The 27191-nt window shown below is 36.4% G+C and overlaps 2 protein-coding genes and 1 pseudogene across 5 annotated transcripts in view; 1 reads left to right on the top strand and 2 right to left on the bottom strand.

Moving 5' to 3' along the window:
• SCYL2 (SCY1 like pseudokinase 2) overlaps positions 1-25163 on the bottom strand; it is a 69388-nt gene extending 44225 nt beyond the window's left edge. For 2 of the 4 annotated variants that reach the window (XM_017516419.2, XM_017516435.2), the window contains exons 1-3: positions 24909-25163; positions 10091-10295; positions 1795-1952 (exon numbers count right to left, since the gene is read on the bottom strand). In XM_017516419.2, the coding sequence (XP_017371908.1) occupies positions 1795-1952; positions 10091-10267 (335 nt within the window). In that variant the 5' untranslated portion in view covers positions 10268-10295; positions 24909-25163. Of the gene's footprint in view, positions 1-1794; positions 1953-10090; positions 10296-15987; positions 16060-24778 lie in introns of all 4 variants that reach the window. The other 2 variants (XM_017516424.2, XM_017516427.2) reach the window with 2 other exon arrangements.
• LOC119469328 lies at positions 16161-16232 on the bottom strand (annotated as a pseudogene).
• The window catches only part of LOC119469141 (DEP domain-containing protein 4-like), a 4287-nt gene continuing 2226 nt past the window's right edge, over positions 25131-27191 (top strand). The window contains exon 1 of the mRNA XM_037734176.1: positions 25131-25242. Within this exon, the coding sequence (XP_037590104.1) occupies positions 25153-25242 (90 nt within the window). The 5' untranslated portion in view covers positions 25131-25152. The remainder of the gene's footprint in view (positions 25243-27191) is intronic.

The following is a 27191-nucleotide window of genomic DNA, read 5'->3' as shown; positions in this document are numbered from 1 at the left end:
CTGATAGAAAACACTTCAGAGGAAATAGCATCAACAAATAAAGAGTCAGCAAAGTGTAGGATAAGTGGGAAAAAAAAAAACCAGTCTACTTTGGGATACAGGATTCACAACAGTATTAACATTAAGAGACAGAAACTATAGTGTTCTGGGTTTATCCATGAAAAGAAAGGCAATAAAAAATATTTTTATGATAAGAGACATATGAGCAAGCCAGGTGCAGTGGCATGCACCTGTAGTCCCAGCTACTTGAGAGGCTGAGGCAGGAGGATCACTCAAGTTCAGGAGTTCAAGGCAAGCCTGGGCAACAACAGCAAAACCTAACCCCAAAAATTAAAAAAGAAAAAGAAGAGGGCTGGCACAGTTGCTCACACCTGTAATGCCAGGGAGGATCACTTGAGGCCAAAAGTTTGAGATCAGAGTGGGTAACATAGCAATATCCCATCTCCACAAAACAAAAAAATGTATAATTAAAAATTTAAAATTAGCTGGGCATAGTAGCACACACTTGCAGTAGTCTACTTGGGAGGCTGAGGCAGGAGAATCACTTGAGCCTAGGAGTTTGAGGCTGCAGTGAGCTATGATGGTACTACTATAATCCAGCTTGGGCAACAGCAAGACTCCATCTCGATCAATCAACTCACAAATGAGCATATTTTGGGTAGATAAAGCATGGTGTAGTAAAAAATAAAAACATGGACCCAGGAATCAGAAAGACAAGATCAATCCTAGCTCTGCCACTTAAAACCATATAGTTTCTTTGATCCTGTGTTCTATGTAATTGCAAGAATTAGATGAATTAAACAACATAAAGCATTTAGCATAGTTTTTCACATAGTAAATGTTTGTATTTTTCCTTTTAGGTTTAAAAAAAGATCTTGCACCTTTGAAGGGTGAAAGGGTAGAAAGTGGGTTATTGAAGATCCGAAACTAAGAATTTTGCAGAAACTCAATATATAATAAAAGATAAAAGCAAAATTGTATAATTAAGGCAGATGGGACCTTCATCCCCCACAGCCTGGAACCCTGCTAGCTCTGTGTGGTCCACCTTCCCATTCTTCCCCTATCATTAAAAATCCTAAGGGCCACAGGACACAAATACCAAATGATCTGATTAAGATTTTCCGAATTAAGAGAGGGAAATACCGTTTGCTGAGAAAGAAAAAAGAAAGGCATACATTTTAGGTTATAAGTAATGTGGAAAAGGTTTATAAAGCTAGGGTATCTAAAGGAATATTAAAAGTGCCACAAGCTTGAGGGCCCAGTTAAGATTACATGAATTTCATGTTCTTATCACTCTCTGTAACATTTCCCAAGCTCACCCTTGAGAAAAACAGATGGTAAAGTAACTGAGGGTTATGGACTGACATGCGGGGTATAGTAGAAGGTTAAATGTCTAAAACAGTAGTGGCACACACACAAAATTGGCCCCCAAATCCTGTATCAATGAAAAGGAGACAAGAAATTCTAGCTCATTAGCAAGGACAGCTACTTTCAGGCAGGAACTGTGTTCTATACTCTTGCAACATCTATTTTGACTATTATAGTGATAAGCACGGGGTAGGCACTGAAGTACAGAATCATGGCAAAATTGAAGAAAGTCTTTATTAATACTGCAAAGAGAAACATATACACAGACAATGCAAATAAATTTTAGGGACAAAACTAATGCGTAAGAACTCAGCACTTAGAGTATAAAACTTTTTCACTGACAATACTTAGACAGATTTCAAATATAAAATTATTTTTAACTATTTGTTCTGGAAGTATACTATGTAAGTTTTTATAAAAATTTACCTGGATTCTTCTAAAGGATGCTGGACAGTAAGAAGTCGAGGGTGTCGAAGCCGAGTTAACTGTTGGACTCCTCGTTTTAGAGAATCAATGATTTGATCCTTCTCAAATTTTTGATATTTGTCAATCAGTTTTTTATCAAAGACAAAAACAGCCACTTCCTAAATAAAAAAATTGTATAATTTTAGTCAAGAAATATAGAAAATAAAATTATATGAGTGTCACAACAATATACAAATAAAAATAACTATGCCATAAAAATTTTAGCACTACTATAATACTTTTCTGACATCAAAGAGTTGGTTTCCTCATAATAGTAAATCTAAACATTTTAAAACGTATAAAACCTAGAGTCCTCATATAGAGAACACAGGAAAAACCTTATCTTTGAATTCTGGTATCACAGGTACATATAAACTGCGTACAATCTGTTGTTTCCTGTGTAGTAAGCTCTTATAGAAGTAGAATTCAAAGAAATGTTTAAAAATTTAAAATGTAACTTACAATGATAATCCTGAAGTATACTACAAAATCTTGAAATGCTTTTTGAAAGAAAGGCTGTATGTCAGGGATACTTTTTTATAAGAAAAACTAATTTGTAAGTAACTTTTAACATATGAATAATCTATCTCATACCTTCCTATCCCCCATCTTGTTAGGGGCAGTAACTAAATGGTTGCTAGTACAGGGAGTTGCTCTCCTACCGCCTCTCCTTGAATAAAGCACACATCCTCCTTACCATCTTCTTCCTTTCATTATCCTTCAGAAACCCAAGGAAAAACAATTCTGATCTAGTTATCCTATCTTAATAAATGAATCAAAAAACAGCTATACTGATAGGTGATGTGTTAAGTCACTGATGTGTGTTCTCAGTAATAATGCAAAATAAACTGGAAGCAAAATTAGCAAAGAATGGTAGCCTTCCAAAATTCCTTCAAAGATTTTGAAAAACTCTTTCAGAATTTCTAAGTCTTTGAAAGCCTCAAATTAAACCTACTGTTGCTCAACTATCAATATCCAAGATAGTGTTTTTCTATTTTGTTCTCATTTTCTTCTCTTCTAATCATTTTCTTCTGTTCTGCATTTTTGCTACATTAGCATTATTATTTTCACAAGTTGGCCTGGCAACTCAATCATCCCACAGAGATTAACTGCAAAAAATCCAAACCAATAAATTTCTCAAAAATAACTTGTAAATTGAGGGTTCCTTATGTATATAAATGACTCGAAGAATTAGAGGAGTCTCTGAAAAGTGGCAACAAAAAGCAATTATTTAGTGCTGTAACTCAATTAAAACACAACATTCCCCCAAGCATTTGTGAACAAGGCAGCATTTACTATAATAAAACAACAGAGGATGTCTTTATACAGCACTCAGGACATTGGCATTAGATCAGAGGAGACTCTGAGTCAACTTCCCCTTCAACTGACCAGCTGCCTTTAGGCAAGTTTTCTCAACAGACAAAAAAAAAAAAGAATAAATAATAGTATAAATACCTCAAAGGACCACTGAAGAATAAGTGACACAGTAATATAGAAAGAACTTACTGTAATACCTGACATATTCAATTAATGTTAGCTAACATCGTTACACCACTAACATCAAGACCTGTATTTTGTTATTTTTCTATTACTGATGAGTTTTCTGCTGACACACATCTGATCAATATCACATATATGATCAACGATACATTCAAGACCAATGGTCAAGAATCATCTCTACCATCAAGGCAGAGATTCAATATCCTGTCAACTTGGTAAGCAACATTAATACATTAAGCTAAACAAAATGATGTGTTATAAACCTAATACCATTCCTATGTCACACAGAAATAAACATGCAGCATGAGTATAACAGTGATCAAGAGCCCAGTTTCCGGAGTCACACAAAGCTAAAAAGGAATTTCACTCCTGCCATTTATTATGTTGACCCTGAACTCAAACCTTAGTCATTGTTATTTTCAGATCAGTCATAAAAGGAATAAGATAAAAAATGAAAATATAATACATTCTACAGCTAAAGTTTCAGGCATTAGTCTACTAGAGAATCTTACAAATAAAGAAATTCCCAAGTCAACTATTTATATAGAAATAACAATAGACAGTATTTGCATATTTATATGTGCCAAGCATTGTGCTAAGTACTTTTCAGGAATTATTCCATTCCTTGCAGCAACTCTATGAGACAAATATTATATTAACTTTACAAATGAGATTGGATTGTTACGGAGAAGATAAATGTTTTCTAAGATTAAAAAAAGTCAAGTTTCAAACACAGCCCATAGGGCTATATTTTTAGCCAAGACATCATTCTGTCGCCCCAGGAATAACACAGGAAAAATACAGAACACCAAAGTAAAGCACAATGCATGTCTTCAAGAAATAAAGCGGTCACTTAAACTGAGTAACAGCTTTAAATGGACTCATAAACACCTAATCTTAACTCCTGATCATTATGAGACACAGGACAATCAGGGGATAAGAGTTTTACATAATACTAATTTGAACTAAAAACAAATGACCTAAAACTTGAAGTTCCCATCTTGCCATTCATGTGTACAATCTTATTTTAGTAAGTCTTCTGCTATAACACATTTTATAAATGCATTTAATTTAAATGTTTCATGGCTGGTGTGGTGGCTCACACCTGTAATCCCAGCACTTTGGGAGGTCTGGGCACTCCAAAGGGCCTAGCCCTTTGGAGTCTGGGCAGCAGAGTGGGATTCCATCTCAGAAAATATGTAAATAAGTAAGTGTTTTATTTTTCAAGTCTTTTTTCTTTTTTTGAGACAGGGCATCTCACTCTATCACCCAGGCTGAAGTGCAGTGGCACAATCATGGCTCACTAAACCCCGACCTCCTGGTCTCAAGTGATCCTCTGACCTCAGTCTCCTGGGTAGTTGGGACCATAGGCGTGCACCACCAAGCCCGGTAAATTAAAAAAAATTTTTTAGAGACAAAGTCTCACCATGTTGCCCAGGCTGGTCTCAAACTCCTGGACTTAAGCAATCCTTTCAATTCAGCCCCCCAGAGTCTTGAGCCACCATGCTCAGCGTAAGATTTTTAAGTGTATATATATATATATATATATATATATAAAGAACCACATGAAATAGCTCTTGAGCTCTTGCAGTTTCACCACTTGTAAGGAGAAACACTATCATTCCCAAGAAAAAGAAAACACTGGCTGGGCATGGTGGCTCATGCTTGTAATCCCAACACTTTGTGAAAATGAGGTAGGAGGATGATTTGAAACCTGGGGCTTGAGACCAACCTGAGCAATACAGCAAGACACCACCTCTTAAAAAAAAAACGAAAAGAAAAGGAAAAAACTCACAAAATTATCTCAGTCCATTGTTTTAAGTCAAAGATGACAGATTTCTAAATAAGTCTGAATAGGTTATCAACTGTCTTAAAAATATTTTCTCTTTGTTTCAGCTAGCTGATTAAAATCAACCAATGTTAACAAGGTTGTGTTGTTAATCCTCAGGCCTCATACTGACTTCCTAAAATAAAATTCTTAGACTGTACAAAATCTTTCATCAGAATACACCATAATCTAATTTCTAACTTACATTTTTCTTTTACTACTTTTCTATACTACCCACTCTGCTAACACATATCACTTATGCAAAAGTCCAGTCACCTTATATATATTACAATCTTCTTGAAGAAACAATGTCTTATGTGTCTATCTACCACAGAACACAGCAGTTATACCTAGAAGATACTCAAATGTCTATTGCTTACTGATAGTAAATAAAGATAAGAAATTAATTAAGGCTTTCTATTATCATTTTTAATTAAAATATTTTTAACTTTTTATTAACAAGAATTTAAAATATACAGAAAAGATAAAATAGCAAAATAATCCAGTATGTCTTCTGCTTAAGGTTCAACAAACTGTTAACTGTAGTTAAAATTTGAAGGTCTTTTAATACAAAAGTTATTAGATCAAAATATAAGCAATATATGGTATCCTATTCTTTATTTATTCATTGCATATTCTTTGAAAAACACTGGCAAACAAAGATATTCGCTAAAAGTATTTTTTCTTAGCTTAACTTTAAACAAAAAAGGTTATGAAAATATTCTAAAAAACTGTAGTATTTGTCACAATAGAGTATGTCCCATTTGATATAGACCTAATTTATAATTTGCAAAAGCGGCTTGTGAGCCAGACATGGTGACACCTGCCTGTAAATCCCAGCTACTTGGGAGGCTGCGGTGGGAGGATTGCTTGAGCCCAGGAGGTCGAGGGTGTAGTAAGCTAAGGTTGTGCCTGTGAACAGCCACTGCACTACAGTCTGAGCAACATACTGAGACTCTCATCTTTGAAAAAAAACAAAACAAAACAAAACAAAACAAAAACCAAAGAAGCTATTTTGCTTACTACAAAGTTGAACTGTTGCTAACAACATAGTTTTAAGTAGTAAAATTACATAAATTACATCATTTGTTGTAATGTGTCTAGGATTCTCTAAGAGCAATCACGACCTCCACTAATCTAACCCTCAGAGGCACCAGAGATGGTTTTTGAAACACAGATGTTCCCTGAGATCTCTATTTTATGGGCCCTTCATGATTGGCCGGTGGTAATTGTCAAGCATCACACACTTCATTTTTCATCTGATTTTTGGATAATGTTCCTTCTTCAAAACAATAAAACAAAATCTAAACTTTTATTTACATTAGTTATAAAAAGTTGTTGAGAAGAATGAAAAATAAAAACATATACCTCTTAAAATCACTAGTCTATGATCATTTTTTGTCTAAGTGACATGACTAGCATATTGGCTCTGCACGAGGGTTTCCTTTATTTTAAAACTATTAATCATTCTAATGTATTTATTATAATTTAATTATGCTTTTGTATATACAGTATTATATGCAAATACTGGCATCTGGATAACACAAGGAACATTTTGTAGTAAGGAAGCAATTATGTCCAACCCAATGTTTGGTAGAGTGGATATGAACAACAATTAGGTATTTATTATATAATAATCATTAGAAATCAATCAATCTTCATTATCCTCACAGAAACAGTCATTTCAATATAGGTGTTATGAAGCCCTTGAAGCAGGGCAAAAATACCAGGTCAACAAATACAACTTTTAAAGCAAATTAATGCAAAGCTATCTGAACTTTTTTTTTTTCCCCAAGAAAATAGGTCTACTGCAAAAGCAAATATAAAAGGTCATAATAAATGTAGGACACTAGAAGACTACTAATAAATGTTAAGCTAATCAATATTGAGGGGTAATTCCTCGACAACAGAGAATCTTACATCAGGATAAACAGAAATGCTTAAAAATAAATAAATGCTTAAATAGCCCAAGACCAGGTAAAATTACATATATAAACATATATATATTTTTTCAAGCATCTTCTCCCAAAATAATCTCTTAGAGTTTGGTATTTGATGGCTGAAATTTCAAAATGCAGAATTATTCTTCTACTTGAAAGGAGGTAAAAATTAAGGACATAGCTGACAGAAATTAGATGTATGTGGTGTTTTATTAGAAATTATTTAAACAAATTAGCAGACTTGATACTCACAATATTCCTATATAGTATTTCAATTTTTAAAGGACACACATGTATGTATCTATGTATGTATGTACATATATGGTAAACATTTCTCATTTATTACATATATAGCTTGGCCAAAAGAAAAATTTCCATCTTTAATGACTAATTTAAATAAAGTATAACTTAAAAATTAGCAGTCAATGAAATCCACCCAAGGGCATTTGTCTCAGAAATACCACTCAAGTAAATATTCATAATGAAGAACATAATATATATTGTTTGAAAAGAATATCTATATTCAAACGACCATTTTAAGCCTGAAAACATGAAACTGTGTAAAAAGACTAAATCAGTTAAAAAGCTATAATAGAACCATAATAGTATAAATTCTATGTCTGAATTATCTATCAGACATTTTTAAAGTTCAGAAAAGAGCGGAGCAGGGAATATTTCACTGAATTTTCAAAAATTAAATAAACCCTCCACCCAGAATGTCTAAAATTAAAAATACATAACAAGCTTGGCAGAGATGTGAAGAAACTGTAACTGCTGCTGAAGTATACACTGGCACCACAATGGAAAAACTATTTGGCAATGAATACATACACTACAATCTAGCAATTCCATACCTAGGCAATGCATCCTATGTGCCAATGGCACATACAAGAATGTCTACAACTGTACTCTATCAATGAAAAGAAGAACTGCCTCATTCAACAACACAGATATAGCTTATCAATATACTACTAAAAAAAGGGAGTCAAATACAAGAGTACACACAATTCCATTTAAATAAAGTTCAAAACCAGGCAAAATTATTCTAGTGTTAAAGAACAGGATAGTGTTTATCCCTGGAGAGAAGGGGGTTATGTAAATCAATAACCTCCTCTGATTCTAGCACAAATTGCTTTTACAATCGGTTATTTAAGGGGAAAACAAAGGACATGAGTATTAATAGTGTTTTCTTTATTGATCTGAATGCTTTGAATGCTGGTTACATGGGTGTATTCACTGTGAACATTTACCAAGCTGTACATTCATGATTTGTGCAATATTCTATAATATGTTGAACATAAGTTATTAAAAATAAGTTTATATATTAAAAATTAAGCAGACTACAAAATTTTATTTATCTATTTTTTAAAGACAGTCTCACTACGTTGTCCATACTGGTCTCAAAGTCCTGAGCTAAAGAGGTTCTTTCACCTTGGCCTCCCAAAGTGCTGAGACTACAGGCATGAGCCACCATGCCCAACCAATACCACAATTTTTATTCTCTAAATATCACCTGGAGGTGTCTTTAGCATCCCTACTAAGATTTCAGAAAAAACAATAGTGAGAAACTAAGAGCTGCTTCTAAATGAACACTCAGAAAGGAAACTTCAATGATGCTTCAATGTCAAGGTGGTTAAGGACTTAGCTATTCTTTAAAAAATTAACCAGTAGTAAAGACAGGACACTCAGTTTTGACTCCTGCAAGTTGAAGGAGGCAAAAAAAAAGAAAATTTGAACCTATCTCCACTGAGCTCTCTGGTGTACCACCTTTCATTCCAAAGTAATAAATATTTTTAAAAATGGAATGTAATGTTTCCTAAGAAAATCCATCGCTGACAGTCAGCAGTTGAGAATGGGACTCTATCATTTGTGCCTGGTTCTCATGTTCTAGAAGCTCCATCATCATCAGGAGATTTCAGTATATGAACTAGTGATATTACTACAAATACCTAGAACCATTCTGGTTAGGCACAGAGATGCTATTATATATTATCACATCTTTAATAAAAATGCCTGATTTTGTAAATTTGTTACTTTGTTTTCCCCTTAAATAACTGATTGTAAAAGCAATTTGTGCTAGAATCAGAGGAGGTTATTGATTTACATAACTCATGACCTCATTAACACTTTTTAGGTAGTCAATAAGAAACCATTTACTTTTTTGGATGAGCTTATAGTGAACTGAAGAAAAAGCAACGTTCAAAAGTAACAAGTTGATCAGCATTTCAGATGCAGATCAACTTTGGATTTCCATAAAGACTTTCAAATAGCAATAAAAACAAGATTTAACAGGTTGGATACAAGTGACATACCAGCAATCTATCATGGGACCAAGATTCCTATTTCATAAAAGGATAATCAAAACCAATTCAGTCTTCAACTTGGAAAATAAGCTAACTTTGGAAAAGTAGCAAATAATGCATACCTACAATTGTATGACTGTGGTAGTCATTGGGAACTATGTATAATAAATCCTTTACATTTTAAAACCCATAAATTTAACTTGTAGGGAAGTAAAAGTACTTTTGAAAACAGTGAATTTGGCCAGGCATTATGGCTCACGCCTCTAATTCCAGCACAAGGACTGCACTAAGACACAATGTTGAAAAATTTAACTGGGTATTTTGCCAGTAACATCGTGACAAACAAAAGAAAATTTAAGAAACATGACAATTTCTATCCTAAAACATATATCTTGCTAAATGCTACAATATACTCATTTGCTCAACTGACATGTTTATTAAATAAGCAAAACTGAATTTCAAGAAGATATGGTAAGTCAAACAGTGTATCTGTAACCAGGAGATTCAGAGCATGTTTAAAAGAATTTGTTTTTTGTATGACTTCGTAAGATTAAATGAGAAATAAAGAACTCATTTAAGAACCTATTAAAGAATTTTTGGCATTTCTTAACATAAAAATGCATACATGCATTTTATGGTTCTTAGCATATATGTATTTTCCAATTACATGCTGAATTAAAACTTACCTGCTTTGTTGACTTTTTTGTGCCATTAAAAATCTTCCAAGCTAGCCCATTGCCACCACTGGCAATGTGTCGACCAACATCAAATTCTCTAGTGACAGGATTTCCCATTACAGCACTAGTGACATCAGCTGTTACTTTTGTAACAGTATTCTTCAATTTATTAAGCATGGACTCCATGGCTGCAATACTGGGTAGTTATAGTTACCTAGAAAAACAAAAGAATAGTGGAGAACTGATCATTTCTTATTTGTATAAGCATTTATCCATAGTTTAACTTGAAAAGCTTAAGATCTCCCAGTGAACAGAACAATCCTATATAGATTAAAGTTGTAGGAGGCTGAGGCAGGAGAATTGCCTGAACCCAGGAGGCAGAGGTTGGGGTGAGCCGAGATCGCGCCATTGCACTCCAGCCTGGGTAATAAGAGCGAAACTCCGTCTCAAAAGAAAAAAAAAAAAAGTTGTATGTCGGTTTTGTCTTCAGAGAACCCAATACACTTTAGTACAAATATAAGTCCAGAAACCAAACTGTTCATTTCAACCTCAGTTTTCACTGACTAGGAAAAGATATATTCACACTTGACACTGACATTAAGAAAAAGAATGACTATTGCTCAACTGTATAACATGAATCCTTTAAGACTTAAAATGTGGGATGGGAGTGGTGGCTCACACCTGTAATCCCAGCACTTTGGGAGGCCAAGGCGGGCAGATCACCTGAGGTCAGAAGTTTGAGACCAGCTGGCCAACATGGTGAAATCCCATCACTACTAAAAAGACAAAAATTAGGGCTGAGCATTGTGGCTTACACCTGTAATCACAGCACTTTGGGAGGCCGAGGCAGGCGGATCACGAAATTAGGAGTTCGAGATAAGCCTGACCAACATGGTGAAAGCCTGTCACTACTAAAATTACAAAAATTAGTCGCCACTGGGTTGTGAGCCTGTAATCCCAGCTACTCAGAAGGCTGAGGCAGGAGAATCACTTGAACCGGGGAGGCGGAGGTTGCAGTGAGCCGAGATCATGCTGTTGCACTCCAGCCTGGGTAACAGAGTGAGACTTTGTCTCAAAAAAAAAAAAAAAAAATTAGCCAGGCATGGTAGCAGATGCCTGTAGTCCCAGCTACTTGGGAGGCTGAGGCACAAGAATCACCTGAACTCAGGAGGTGGAGGTTGCAATGAGGTGGGATCACGCCTTGACACTGCAGCCTTGTTGACAGAGTGAGACTCATCTCAAAAAACAACCAAAGATTTAAATGGGGTTTGAGAGGCCATGGCAGGTGGATCATTTGAGGCCAAGAGTTCAAGACCAGCCTGGCCAACATGGCAAAACCCCATCTCTACAAAAAATACAAAACTTAGCCAGGCATGGTGGCATGCACCATGGCTACTCAGCTACTCAGGAAATCCCAGCTACTCAGGAAACTGAGGCACAAGAATCGCCTGAACCCAGGAGGCAGAGGTTCCAGTGAGTCAAGAGTCGAGATCACGCTACTGCACTCCAGCCTGGGTGACAGAGCGGGACTGTCTCAAAAACAATAACAACAACAACAACAAAGTAATATAGAAGGTCTGATTCTCACTTCACATTTAAAAATTTATTCTTTTTTCTTTTTCCACCCCTTTTCACTGGTGTTGATCACTTCACATTAAAAACAATACAAAACTTAAAAGATACTAAAGTTTACTAAGCAATAAATGTGTATTTTATTATTAATATTAATTATTATTATTTTTCTGTAGAGATAGGGTCTTGCTATGTTGCCCAGGCTGGTCTCAAACTCCTAGCCTCAAGTGATCCTCCTGGTCTTGGCCTCCCAAAGTGCTGAGATTACAGGCATAAGCCAACACACGTAGCCCAAATTTGTATTTTATAAAATGTTTTATTCATTATTAAAATAATAATTACATTCAACTATGAAATCATTTAAAAGTATTTTCTAAAAGTATCAACCAGGTGCAGTGGCTCATGCTTATAATTCCAGCACTTTGGGAGGCTGATCCATGATCCAGGTGGATCACTTGAGTTCGAGACCAGCCTGGGAACCATGGAGAAACTCTGTCCCTACAAAAATACAAAAATAGGCTAGGAATGGCAGCCTGTGCCTGTAGTGCCAGCTACTCAGGAGGCTGAGGCAGAAGGATCACTTAAGCGCGGGAGGAGGAGGTTGCAGTGAGTCAAGATAGCACCATTGCACTCCAGGCTGGGTGACAGTCAAACTCTATTTTAAAAAATAAATAAATAAATAAAGCACTGATGGTGACTAGTGTAATTAATTATTACTTAATCATTTATTAACTGGTAGTTTTTAATAAGCATAATGATCAGTAGTTGTTACAGGTTGAATATCCTACTTGGGACCAGAAGTGTTTCAGATTTTTTATCTTTTCAGATGCTGGAACACTTGCATTATATGTTTACTGATTGAGCAACTCTAATTCAAAAATCCAAAATCCAAAATGCTCCAATGAGCATTTCCTTTAAGCACCAAAAAGTTTCAGATTCTGGAACATTTTGGATTTCTGGATTAGGGATATTCAACCTGTATTAATAATTAGTAATTGTCAGGCTTAACTTTTCTCATTTGGTAAATTAAAATAGACTCTAATTGTGATGATGTCTGTTGACATCTTTAGTTGAAGAAAGCTAAAGAAAACTTCCTTTAGCTTTCTTCAAACTGCAATGTCTGTATCTCTAGGGTTACATGAAGACTTTCCAGGGCATACGTGGGCATAGACCATTTTAAGGTAGCAGTTCCTAATCTGGAGTCAGGTAAAGACTTCACAGGGTATTAGAGGTATTATTAGGCCCTCGTACAAGGTTTTATTATTGAATGCATTAAACATATATATCACCATTTTGTAGTTATGAACATGTTATTACAATTATTTCAAAAATTTTTTTATTCTATACATTTTGTTTCATACATTTAAAAATATTACTCTAAATAAATGAATAAATTACTCTAACTTCTGGCCATGAGAGAGGAACAAAGAGTGAATCTGCCCTTTTGCTTTTAACAACTAGAAAACTAAACAAAATATAGGAAACACATTTTTTCAGACATTGAACAGAGAGCAAGAGAATTTGATCCCACTAAGAAAGAGAACTAACAAGATAAATCCCCTAGGATTGTCCCAGTTTTCTGCCTAAAGGCACATTCCAAACTACAGAGCATAGAGCAGAATTCCAGGTAGCCATCTAGCTGAGTTGAGAAGCTGGAGGGACAAACTAGCATTCAAGAATGCGGAGATAGATGAAAGTTCAAAGTGAATGAAGCTATGCTGACAAAAATGCATAGGAGTCCCCTTCATGTTCTGTTCCCGGTACCCCACATGCTTATACATACTGTGACATTCCACCAGGTCAGGGAAGGACCAAACTAGAGAGCTATGAGTTGAATAGTTTCAGAGTTCACACAAGGCTACAAATCATTCAATATGTCATCAGCCAGTGTGGTGAGTCTTCACTGACCACTGAGACATTCAGCAGAAACCTTGTAAAAACCATGCCTTAATAGTAGGGTAAACCACCCTTAGAGTGAAAGCTAATCTAAATCTGCTCTAAAGTAATCACAAATTACTAATCTGTCTACCAGAACAAAACTCAATACTGGTGAAAGGAAGACATATACATGCACATAAAAATCAGATACTAAACAATGTAACATTCACAATGTTCAGCATGCAATCAATAACTATCAAACATGCCAAGAAGCAAGACAATATGACTTATACAACAGTGGACCCCAACCCCCAGGCCACAGATCAGTACCAGGCCATGGCCTGTTAGGAAATGAGTCACGAAGCAGGAGATGAGTGGTAGGCAAGCAAACATTTACTGCCCAAGCTCTGCCTCCTGTCAGATCAGTGGCAGAAATAGATTCTCATAGAAATGTGAACCTTATTGTGAATTGTACATGCGAGAGATCTAGGTTGTACACTCCTTATGAGAATCTAATGCCTAATGATCTGAGGTAGAAGAGGTTCACCCTGAAGCCCAGCTCCCCACCCCCCATCCGTGGAAAAATTGTCTTCCACAAAACTGGTCCCTGGTGCCAAAAAGGTTAGGGACTGCTGCTATAAAAAGCTCCAAGAAATTCAATAACCCACATGCAGGACAAACAGGAAGAATACACCAAATGCACTGATACACCAAATAGCTGAAAATCAGTGATCAAAAGAAAAATTTTAAAAGCAGCCACAAAAAACAAGTAAATTACATGTAAGAACAAAGATAATAATTTTCCCAGACTTAGCAGAAATAACACATGCCAGAGAACAACTGACTGAGGTCTTTAAACTGCTAAAGGAAGCTGTCAACCTAGAATTTTATAGGTTGGGGAAAAAACTTTCAAAAATCAATGTGAAATAAAGACATTTTCAGAAAAACAACAGATAATCACTATAAAAACTATTAGAGGTGGGAGGATCACTTGAGCCCAGCAGTTCAAGATGAGCCTAGGCAACACAGTGAGACCCCATCTCTACAAAAAGTTGAAAAATTATCCAGGTATGGTGTCACCTGACTGTTGTCTCAGCTACTCAGGAGGTTGAGGCAGAAAGATCAATTGAGACCAGGAGGTGAAGGTTGCAGTGAGTCATGATTGTGTCACTGCACTCCAGTCTTGGTGACAGAACAAGACCCTGTCCAAAAAAAAAAAAAAAAAGAGACTACTAAGAAGGTTTTTAAAGCAGAACAATAAAAAGAAAAATGATGTGGGCATATAAAACACACTTTTCATGTCATAGTATCTTTAAAAGATAGCTGATCATTTAAAGCAAAAATAATTTTTAAAATGTATTTATAATATATGCAGAAGAACTGTGACAAGAAAGAACAGGAGGGGGAAATGTAAGAATATTTTTAAAAGATTCTTACATTATATATGAGGCAGTACAATATCATTTGAAGGCATGCTGTGGTAAGCTGAAAGATATATACTGTAAATCCTAGAATAACAAAATAATAACAAAATAATAAAGTAATATAACTAAATTGTAGAGATAAAATAAGCCCTAAAGTAAACTGATAAATATAAAAAGAAGCAAAAAAGAGGAAGGAAAAAAAAAACAAATGAAGCAAATACAAAATAAATAACAAGATGATTGACTTAAATCCAACTATATCAATAAATTACATTAAGTGTAAATGATTAAAAATTTCAATTAAAAGGCAGGGGTTGTCAAACTGGATAAAAAAGCAAGACCTAACTATATGTTGCTTACAAAAAATCCACTTAAAAGTATAAAAACACAGGTAAAAGAATGTGAAAGTATAGCAAGTTGGAGTGGTTATATTAATAATAGAATAAGCTTGAAGACAAAAAGGTCATTTTGTAATGACAAAGTTGCTAATTCACCAAGAAGACATAACAATGCTAACTATGTATACACCCAATAAGAGAACTTCAAAATAAATGCAGCAGAAAGTGACAGAACTGACAGAACAGACAAATTCATAATTATAGTTGGAGACTTCAAGAGTTTTCACTATAGAAACAGACACAGACAAGCAGAAAGAAAATCAGTAAGGATGGAGACTTCAACAGCACTATCAAACAACTTGACCTAAAACATAAAGCACTCAGTCTACAAATGACAAATGTTTTTCATGTAGACCGTAATATTCACTAAAATGAACTATATGTTGGGCTACAAAACAAGTCTCAAAATATTTATAACTACTGAAATAATATAAACTACGTTCTTTGACTACAATAAAATTAAACTAGAAATCAGTAATACATTATAATACACAGAAAAACTACAAATACATGGAAATTAACCAATACTTTTAAATAATCCAAGGGCTAAAAAATAAATCACAAAGAAAATTTTTAAATATTTTGAAGTGAATGAAAAGGAAAATTTGTCAGTCATAATTAAAGCAGTACTTACAAAGAAATCTACAGCTGCAAATGTTTATATTAGGGAGTTTAAAAGTCCAAAATAATGGTCTAAGCTTCCATCCTAAGAAGTTAGAAAAAGAAAATTAAAATAAGTAGACAGAAGAGGAATCAACAAAACAGACTAAATTTAATGTAATTTAATACTTAACAGAGAAATGAAAAAGAGGGAAAAACCCAATAAATAAAAAATAACAATTTTTACACTTGATCTTAGCCAAAAGGCCGAGAAGCGATAAAATAACAATTTTTAAAGATCAATGAAATCAGTAAAACTCTAGCAATATTGACCAAGAAAATTTTAGCAAGGTGTAGTGGCTCATGCCTGCAATTTCAACACAATGGGAGGCTGAAGAGGGAGGATCACTTGAGCCCAGGAGTTCAAGACCAGCTGGAACAACATAAGGAGACCCTGTTTATACAAAAAAATAAAATTGCAGGGCATGGTGGTATGTGCTTGTGGTCCCAGCTACTTGGGAGGCTGAGGTGGAAAGACTGCTTAAGCCTGAGAGGTCAAGGCTACAATAAGCCACAATTGTGCCATTGCACTCTGGCCTGGTTGACAGAGTGGGATTTGTTTCAAAAATAAAAATTAAAAAAGAAAATAAACATTTTAAAAGACACAAATGACCAATATGAGAAATTCTACAGATTCTAATTCTACAGCTTCTGAATAAGGTGTATCATCAAACATTTAAGGAAAAAAATCACACTAAGTCCATATAAACTCTCCCAGAAAATAGAAGAGGATAGGGAGGATAGGATACTTTTCATTTCATGTTATATAATAAGCATTATCTTGACACCAACATCAAATAATGCCATGGCAATAAAACCAATGTCCCTCATTAACATGTAAAAATCCTTAAGATATTAGAACATTAAATCCAACTCCACAACCAAATGGGTTTCACTTCAGGAATGCAATGTTAATTCAACATTTAAAAATAAATCCACCATGTAATTCACATTAACTGAATAATGAAAAAAAGCAAGATAATGTCAGTAGAAGCAGAGAAAAAAATTGACAAAATTCAACACCAATTCACAATAAAAACTCTCAGGAAACTAAGAACAGAAAGGAGCTTCCTCAACCTGATAAATAGTATCTTTGAATATTTACAGCTAATATTATATTTAAAGATAAAATACTGACCACTTTTCTCCCTAAGTTTCAGAACAAGGTAAGCATACCCACTTTTACGACTTCTACTCAATATTCCAAGAGAGGTCCTAGCCAAGGCAATATAGCAAGAAAATGAAATAAAAGGCATCTGGACTGGGAAGAAAGAAAACAATTTATTCCCAAATGACACAACTGCATACATAGAACATTAGAAGGAATGAATCTACAAAAAAGCTACGAGAACTGATACATGAGTTTGGCAAGATAGCAGAATACAAGAATAACACATTTGAAAAGATTGGATTTCTAAGGTGGGCATAGTGATTCATGTCTGTCATCCCAGCTCTTTGGGAGGCTGAGGTAGAAGGATTGCTTGAGTCCAGGAGTTTGAGATCAGCCTGGGCAACATATCAAGACTCCAAAAAGTTTTTAAAAATTAGCCAGGAGCAATGTCACACGTGTGCAGTCCAAGCTACTCAGGAGGCTGAGGTTGAAGAATCACTTGAACCTGGGAGGTTGAGGCTACAGTGAGCCATGATCACATTAATGCACTCTAGTCTGGGTGGCAGGGTGAGACCCTAACTCAAAAACAAAACAAAAAAAAATTGCATTTCTATTAGAAAATTTTAAATTTAAAAATATTGTTTGAAGGACATGAAATACCTATAAATAAATTTAACAAGCTATGCAAAATCTATACAGTGAAAAAAAAAACTGCTAAGAGAAACTGAAGAAAACCTAAATAAATAGAAAGATATACTGTGATCAAGAATTGGAAAATTCAATATTGTTAATGTGTCAATTATCCCCAATAAGCTATAAACTCAATGCAATTCAACCAGAATCCTACCCAGCAGTCTTTCTGTAGAAAGTGACAAACTGATTCCAAAATATTACTGTGAGAAGGGATCTACAGGTTTTACTAAATTGTCAAAAGAGTCTATGGCACAAACAAGGTTTTAAAGCCCTATCACTCTCCAAATTGTCAACTTCCTCGTGTGCTCTTTCCTAAAACTGATTTGCCTGAGACCAGGTCTATGTCCTGAAGATTTTCCTTAACTGCTTCTTCATAATTTCTTCCCACTTGACTAAAACAAGGTATCTCTCTCAGTCATTCCAGTGTTATTGTAGGACATTTCCCTAGGTATAAAAAATTTTGTGGGAAGAAGGAGATGCGATTTGTGCATTTAATTCTAAGAGAAAGCCACTTAAAAATAAAGCACAAAAAAGTGTGGTAAGAAGTATCTGAAGGAAGTATCTTGCTGTACATTGCTTCTTTCAGGACAGATGTTAATAACAAGAACCCATGCCTTATCAATCACAGAATTATAATTAAGAAGAAGGCTGTCACAGAGATATATAAAAACACATTTATTTCAATTGATAAACTCCAAGGTTTTGATGAAGTAAAGCACTATCACAATATACAACAATCTAGAAATTAGATATTTTGCAACTATTTAAACTATTGAGAAAAAATTCCAGATGTGATCAACTTAAAAAATGTGCAAAAGCAGCACGTTATTCAAGATTATTTATTTGATACACAAGCAAAAATATTTGAAGATCACTGATCTCAGGTAGTTTGTATCCTGTTTTCTCCATTAATGAAATTATACTTATGTAAATATAACCTACTTTCTTCTATTAAAGATTTGAACTGTCTGTACAGGGAAATAGACTTACTTTCCTTTTTTAATTTAATGTTGCATTTTTGTAAGCAACTAGAAAATGTTGCTACTGGCATTATGAAAACATTTACTGGCTATGCCAAGTTGTTCTCTTTGAACATCTGCTGTTGATTTTGTTGGGAAGGTGAAGAAATACAAAATTCTATTTAAAACCATACGTATCTATTCCTCTAACTCTGCCAACAAGCTACATATTAAATGCCATGCACCTTGTTATACCTTGAGAATACAGAGGTAAATGAAAACATTTCTGCTTTTTAGGGACTCAGTCCAATAGCAGACTCAGACCTGCAAATAGTCATAGCAATTAACTTGTGGTAAGAATGTACATGCTATGGAAACACTAAGATGGGCTCAAAACTATAAAGTGTTTTTCAGGTAAGAAAAGGGGGGAAGGAGTATTCCAGAAGGGATTATAATACCATGTGCCAAGATATGTAAGGGAGGAAGACTATGGTGTGGTCTAAAAAACACAGAGTTCCATACGGAAATGAAGCATATTTTCAGAACTGGCATTCAAATTTGAGATGCCTATTTATCATTCAGAGTCAACACTGCTGTATGTAAGACAGAGAATACGCAGGAAATTCATCTGGTGGTTTAATATTTACTGAGTATCCACTATGTATCTGGTACCATGAGAAGCTGGGAAGGAAGTAAATGAAAAATAAGCTATGAAAAATCTTACATCAAAGTGGGGAAGACAGACAAAACTACCACAGAATTAGTCTACAGAGTAATAAAACGCTACCGAATATATATGCACAGTGTTACAGGAACAAAAAGAAGAGGAACAGAATATTTCCCCAAAACGGTAATGCTAGAGGAGTAAACTGGATAGAGAATAGAACTGTAGGAGTAAAATCCCAAAGTAAAAATGAAGTTCAGTTAAAAACTGAAGAAAGAGAAAATAAGGCAAAAGAGACTAAAAAAGCCAGATCACCAAGGACATTGAGTAGTAAGAAATCAAGTTATAGAAGCCACAGAAGGGTTTCAGGCATGAGTAAGATGATCAATCACTCTATCAAACAGAGTGAAAGATATACAAGAGGTAGAGGCTGAGAATATGGAAGACTAAAGAGAATTTCAATATGCAATACAGGGATATTTATAATTTAGAATATATATAAAACAAGAAAATGAAGTATGGACAAGGAAGACAGAGAAGAGATGGTGGGTAGGGGAGGTATTTCAAAGGTGCTAGTTATACACATATTTATTTGTATTTACATGTCAAACTATGTTATATACTTGTATCTGTTATATTTTACATTTTAAACAAATGTTCAAAGAGAGAAAGGTTGCTGAATTACGGAAATAGCAGTGAGAAAGGAAAAAAAAAAAAGGAAAAATTAAGAAACAAGTACCAGTTAAAACCAAGAGAAGAAAAGGACAAAACTAAGAATCCTACCCCACCCCCAATTTCAGAGTCTAGGTGGAAACAGAAGCTATTTACCAAGGCAGAATATATAGAAGGCAGTTGTTTTATAGGGAAAGAACTCAACTTTGGACATGTAGAATTTCAGTTGCCTGAATGACACTCAAATGGAGATATCTAGTAGGTTTTTAGATATGCAGGCCAAAAACTAGAAAAAACCATCCAGATTGAAGGTAAAAATTGATGCACCATGAGCCTCTATACTAGACTATGGCCTTGAAAAATATCACCCAAGGAAGAGGACTATCTTGAAAATTACAGAAGGCCAAGATTGTTTCTCTCTACCATCTGGCTCAGCCATCACCTGGCTTTCAGTAGAACCAGTTCGTGAATCTGTTGTAATGCTAGATTTTACGTGCACCTGCCAAAAAGTGAATTGAGTGTTACAGCCTCTGACAGCAGGTAGCTGAAAGGAACTGGCAATTCTTTCAGTTCTGCCTGCTCATGAATTCTAGATATAGCAGAAAATATAACAAGTAAAATTATATTTATGCTTAAAAAAGACTTCTTGACTTTTCAAATAACATGAATATAGACAGTCCTGTACTTCTTCAAGAATATATTTCTTAATTTTTTCCCAGCTTCCCAAGCCTACAATCCCAAGAATAAAATATTAAAAAGCAGAATTAGCTTACATTTTTGTTGAAGTCACTGCAATGCAAATAAAAAGCTTACTGTAATTACATCTGGCAATGAAATTACATTTAATAACTTTCATTCTCATGACACCTAGCAGAGACTAGACTTTCAAAAAGCTCAAAATAATACACATTGACTACAAAGAACAACAATATAAAAGAAAGAAATTCAAAATTGCTTTATCCCTTAAATAGGCACAAAGGTCTGAAATTTGTATGTAAATGGCTGAAAATAAAAGAATACCATTTATATAATCATTTATATAGTTATTCAATGAATTTTTGTAATTCTAAATAAAACTTACATTCAGAAGACATGAAATACTTAGGGTTAAATGCTTCGCAAAATCTGGGGAGAAAAAAATGTGTGCTTATACTCCCATATGCAGTACTTATCTGTTTGTATCTATAAAAAGATGATCTTAAGATATATTCTCTATCTCTCTTTTTTTCTTTTTTTGCTGCTCTGCAGGGAGCAGGGCCAACCTTAAGGCCAGAGTTGGTCCTAAGATGTATTCTTGAAATATTCGGTTCTGCTTGTGGTATTACTCAGAAATTACCAGAAGTTTTTAAAAAGAAAGTTTTCAAAAAATGGATAATACTCTTCTTTGTTCTTAAACATAAGAAATTATGTTTAATCTTATTCAGAACAATAAAGATTAGACATAGCTGAGTATAATCATTATCTTTACAGTTACAAAAAGTGTCTAATTATCAGCCACAGTTGAGCCAGAACCCATAACTTAAAGAAGCCTGATTTTAAAAACGAATCTAAAAAGCTGAAGAGACTCAGCAATGTATAGCCAAGTTAGTACACAAATTATTGGGTACCTACTAAGTGAAAAACACTATGTTAAGTGCAGTGGGAGAAACAAGAAGTAAAACATTCAGTTTCTGTCATTGGTAACAAATTTTAAGACCACTGTACAATAAGATTTAAAAAGTAACATGAGGCCAGGCACAGTGGCTCACGCCTGTAATCCTAGCACTTTGGGAGGCTGAGGCGGGAGGATCACTTGAGCTCAGGAGTTCAAGATCAGCCTGGTCAACACAGTGAGACCCTGTCTCTATGTAAATAAAAATATTTTTTAAAAAACGGCAATATGAAATTTAAGACAATACACGCTTAAATATCAAATTCATAATTTAAACAAGATCTGAGGAGAGATTACATCCAAATTTTCTGAAGCCACTTCCAGCCCAGGTAATTAGTGAACTATAGTTTTTACCACAATAAGTTCATCAGATTCTTGAAATTATTATAATTTTTTTTAAAGCAGTAGCAAAGGGGAGACAGTTTCTCACTATGCAGGCCCTCCAGCTAGAGAAGAGGGAAAAGGAATAACTAGGTAGGAAATTAGACTAAATGACCACTTCCTTAAAGTCTGCAGTTCTTCCTCGATTTAATGAAGTATAAAATTTCAAATACAATGTAATACAATATATGAAAACAAAGTCATAAAACACAAGTACTGTCTAAAACAGTAGTTTTCAAATTCTGGTGGGCATCTAATAACCTGGATAACTTCTTAAACCATATAGATGCCTATGTAGTATCTCAGGCCTTTGGAAATGGAACCTATAAAGATGGAGTTAGATTATTTGTATCCTAAGAAAGCTCCCTAAGTGGTTCTGATGCACAGCAAAAAGTGAAAATTAAATTATATGGTTAAGTACACACTCTTCAATGGTAAGGAAATCTGAGCTCAAATGCCAATGCTAATACTCACTAGATCGATGACCAACTAGCCATGCTAACACTATTTCTAATCTATAAAAACGGCAAAAGCTAGCTGTACTTAAGTGATTGTTGTAAGGATTAAAGATGATGATGAGGTAAAATGTTTAGTACAATTCTTGGCACATTCAGTAAGCATTAAATGAATTCACTCATTTAACAAACATTTATTAAGCACTTACACATCAGGAGATGAGGAACATCTCATTAATTTATTAAGTATTAATAAGCATGACAACTCTTCAATGGTGTTGTAAGAACATATAATCAGGAGAATCTATTCTAATTGGGAAAGTCTTCCCTGAAGTGAGGTGAACGATGAATAGGCATTAATTGGCTAAAAAAAGAAAGGAAGGGCATTTCCAAGCAGAGGAAGTAGCATAAGCAAAAGCCACATACTTGAAGCAGGAGAACAGAAAAGACAGGGTGACTAGGGGAGAAACGGAATGTGATAAAGCACAGTGGAGATGAGGTTGGAATGGCAATCGGGGAACCGACTCTGCAGGGCTTGTAGAGCAGGTTAATGTATTCGATTTTCTTAAAAATAGTGGGAAGCCACTGAAATATTTTAAACACAAAGACAATGCTATTAGATCTGCATTTTGAAAAAGTCACTAAGTCTGGTGTGGAAAACTACAGGAGACCACAGTAGATGCAAGCAGGCCATAATCAGGAAGCTATGGCAGTAGTCAAGATGAGAGACGGTGGTGGCTTGGAACAGAAGGACTACTGTTAAAGATGAAGGGTAGACAAGAGTCAAGAGATATTCAAGAGGCAAAATCAACAGGACTTCATGAGAGATTGAGTATGAGGCATGAGAGTGGAATTGCCAAACTTCAACTTCTATAGAAAGGAATGGATAGTGATGCTACCTCCGGAGTTAAACACAGCAAGAGGAGCTACTTTTCTTCTTAGGGTAGGGGAAGGGAGGCACATCATGAATTTGAAACATGTGAGTATGAGTAGTTATTCCCAATAAAGGGTTCATCTGTACAGAAAGTATTCCATTGTATGGAAACACAATGTGCCTGTATTTATTTTATTGGGTGTTTAGGAATCTTAGAGACAAAACAGGTTTCTGCATGTAGGTAACATAAATCTAAAGAGAATGAAGACCCTCTCCTTCCATTAAGTTCCCTTCATTTACACAATCCCCCAAAAGCATCCTATATGACTACAGTTTAATGTTGCCTTAAGAAGTAGTTTATATACTCAGCTGATATCATTTTTAAATATTTTAAAAATATTTGTGCTAAAGAATAAGACAGAAAACCAAACAACAACAAACCTGCAAAGTCCAAAAGGAATCTCAAGCACCTGACTTTCAAGCCATCACCAGAATATGATGGGGTCTGACAGTGACAGGCTGATTTCGAGCATTTTTGTTACAGTATTTATTCTTCAGAACAGAGGCATGCTACTTAGAAGACTCACACATAGAATCCAATGTTTTTAAAAAGTGTCATCACAATTGATTCCTGAGTCTGATACGTACTAAAAAACAGTTGACAACTTCCAATGAAGTCGCTACGGGCATGGCGCTTTTAAGCGGCTTGTGTCTAGAGCCTCATTCAGTGCCTTAGAGGGTGGATTCTATAATACAGTCTCCTTAATTACGTATCACAGGTATGTGCTCAGAGTCCAAGAAGTTTTTGCAAGCTTTATCGGTCTAAACCTTCCTCCATTCGTTTTCTCCTGCTTAGAAAAATAAGACTGCAGGAGAAACCGGTGGGATTTTTCTGTCTTCACAAAACACCTGCCCCACCCACCTCACACACAATAACCTTCCATTCCAGAACTAAAGCTACTGTCAGAGAAGGACGACGGGCGGCAGGGCCCTGGCTGGTGACCCCGGCTACGGGATCGGGGACCTCAAAACTGAGGGGAGCTCTCTCACCCGGTCCTAAAGTAGTGTCCAATTTCTCCAAGGGTACCACGTTCTCCACCACCGAAACCCAAGCTTTCGAGCAGGCATGGGGGGGGGGGGGCTCTTCCTCCTGCAGCTGACCCCAATCCCGGGTCGCCTCAAGGCCTCTTTCGAGGACTCGGCCATCTCGGATCCGCTCCCCGGAGCTCGCTGTTCGCCCAGCCCCGCTTCGCTCGGGCTCCTACCGCCGACCGCCCTGCGGGCCCATCCCCAGGCAACACTCACCAGCCCCGGCGCCCTGGGAGGCCTACCCCGGGCGCGGGTCCTTCTCCATTCCCTCCTCGCTGGCCCCGGGTGTCAGGCGAGAGCGCGGCCAGTAAGGGAGGTCGCTCGGTGCCGGCGGCCGGTCACTTACCTCTTCCCTCTCCTTCCAGGAGGGGCGGTGCTGGAGCCCTTTCCCCCCGCCCCCCTAAACGCCGCCTGGTTGTTCCTGCTCTGCCTTCGCGCCTGGTCGCTGACTCCGGCTTTACTCCATAGCCTCCGCCGCCCCCGCGGCCGCAGACGCCGGAGCTGGAGGAGGGAAGGGGGTGGGAAGGGGAGGGACTGGGGACGAAGAGTAAGGGAGGGGGAAAAAGACTGGAAGACCTGCCGACCGAGGCATGACGTCACTTCCTGCTGGTTCGGAAGAGGCGGAGCCAGGACTTCTCTCCGCCCCCAGGGGTCAGGTGGGGGCGGGGCTACGGTGCCAGCGGAGGTAGCAGCTCGCGAGGTTGTGGCGGCTCTTTTTTGACTCCGTGGTTCCGTAGACTTGGCAGTCAGAACGAGCTTCCGGGCCCAGGGCTGAACGGGTCAAGTTTTATGAACTGTACAGGTGTCTTCTGCCGGAAAAAGAGGACAGGTAGCCCTGTAGATCCTAGCCAAAGGTGTAGTGAAGGTGGAGGGGCCGCGCCGAGGGGAGCGAGCGGCTGGGACTCTGCTCCTCCGCGGTCCGAGGCCCCGCCTATTTCCTAGACCTGCCTACTTCTTGCTCTCCCAGACTGGGAACTTTTCAGGGGTCACTCTGGTGAAGTGCCTTTGGATAGTCCAGGAAAGCATTTTATCTTGAACTTTAATAAAAACATAGGAATCTCCTGGGATCTTGTGAAAATGCAAATTGAGGAGTAGGGTCTGATAATCTGCGTTTCTAATACATGTCCAGATGGCACCAGTGCTGCTGGTCCCTAGGCTTCACTTAGAGCAACAAGGGGTTAAAGTACAAGAGGGCAAGTTCCTTAAGCTAGAAGAGTTATTTCTTTAATCTAGCCTAATTGTTTAATGAAGGTTAGAGACGTAGACTCTCCATGGAAAACATCTAGGCTCCACCTCTCTATCTTCCGCCAACCCCATCGAGTACCCTCCTGCCCACCTCTGACCGTCACTCTCTGGCCTCCCCTCCTCAGTCTCTGCTCTGCCCACAACGTCTGGGGATAAGATTTCTGGAGTGATTAGACAGGTAACTTCTATTACAGAAGGAATTTGAGGGTGATGGATTTTTATTTCTGTAATTTTATCATAAACATCATACTTGTGTAAAGTTGGGCATACTTTTTGCAGTTATGTATGCATAGGCGGAGAAGAGAGCTTAAATTCTTGGATTCTACCCACTTCCGCCCCGCAAATCTAGAAACAACATTCTAGATGTTCCAGGTTATTCCGTTATCATTCTTTAAATTTTTTAATTAAAATTTTATAGGCCGGGCGCGGTGGCTCACGCCTGTAATCCCAGCACTTTGGGAGGCCAAAGTGGGCGGATCACAAGGTCGAGAGTTCAAGACCAGCCTGACCAACAGGGTGAAACCCCATCTCTACTAAAAATACAAAAATTAGCCGGGCATGGTGGTGCGCACGTGTAATCCCAGCTACTCCGGAGGCTGACGCAGGAGAATCGCTTGAACACCGGAGGCAGAGGTTGCAGTGGGCAGAGATGGCGTCACTGCACTCCAGCCTGGGCAGCAGAGCAAGACTCCATCTCAAAAAAAAAAAAAAAAAAAATTACTGGGGTAGGGAGCAATGAAGAGTGACTAGGAATTATACATTTCTTTGTGGAATGATGCAGTGGTCTGAAATTAGATAATAGTGATGGTAGCACAACTTCGTGAATGTACTAGAAAATACTGAATTATACACTTTAAAAGGGTGAATTTTATGGCATGTAAATTCTATCTCAGTAGTTTTTACTGTCTCCAGTTAATTAAACAATAAATTTATATGTGCCCATTATAACAATTCAGAAACAAAGAATAAAAAATAATGTTAACATGACTGGTCTCAAATGAAAAACATATATTAAAAAATGAACATCCTCTTTCATCAGCCACATTATAATCCTACTTTCCCAAGTTTAGTCATTTGAAGTATATTCTTCCAAATCTGTCTATTTATTTACATACATTTGTATGTAGGTTGGGAATTCATGTTTACCTTACCTAAGTAATAATGTACAAGTTGTTCTGCTCAACTCATTTTTAAAAACTTTTTGTTTTTGGTTTTTCTTTTTCCCTGCTTAATGAGCTCCTTGCACACTGTAAACATAGCTCTTCTTCATTCTTTCTAATGGCTGCCAACTATTCTATAGTAAGGGTATACCATGGTTTATATAACTTTTTTTCAGGTAATAGACTGGCTTTTTGGGGTTTGTTTTTTTTTTTTTTTTTTTTTT

The sequence above is a fragment of the Cebus imitator genome, unplaced genomic scaffold, assembly GCF_001604975.1.
Source record: "Cebus imitator isolate Cc_AM_T3 unplaced genomic scaffold, Cebus_imitator-1.0 Scaffold18, whole genome shotgun sequence".
Lineage (NCBI taxonomy): Eukaryota > Metazoa > Chordata > Mammalia > Primates > Cebidae > Cebus > Cebus imitator.
This window is presented reverse-complemented; position numbering and strand designations above follow the sequence as displayed.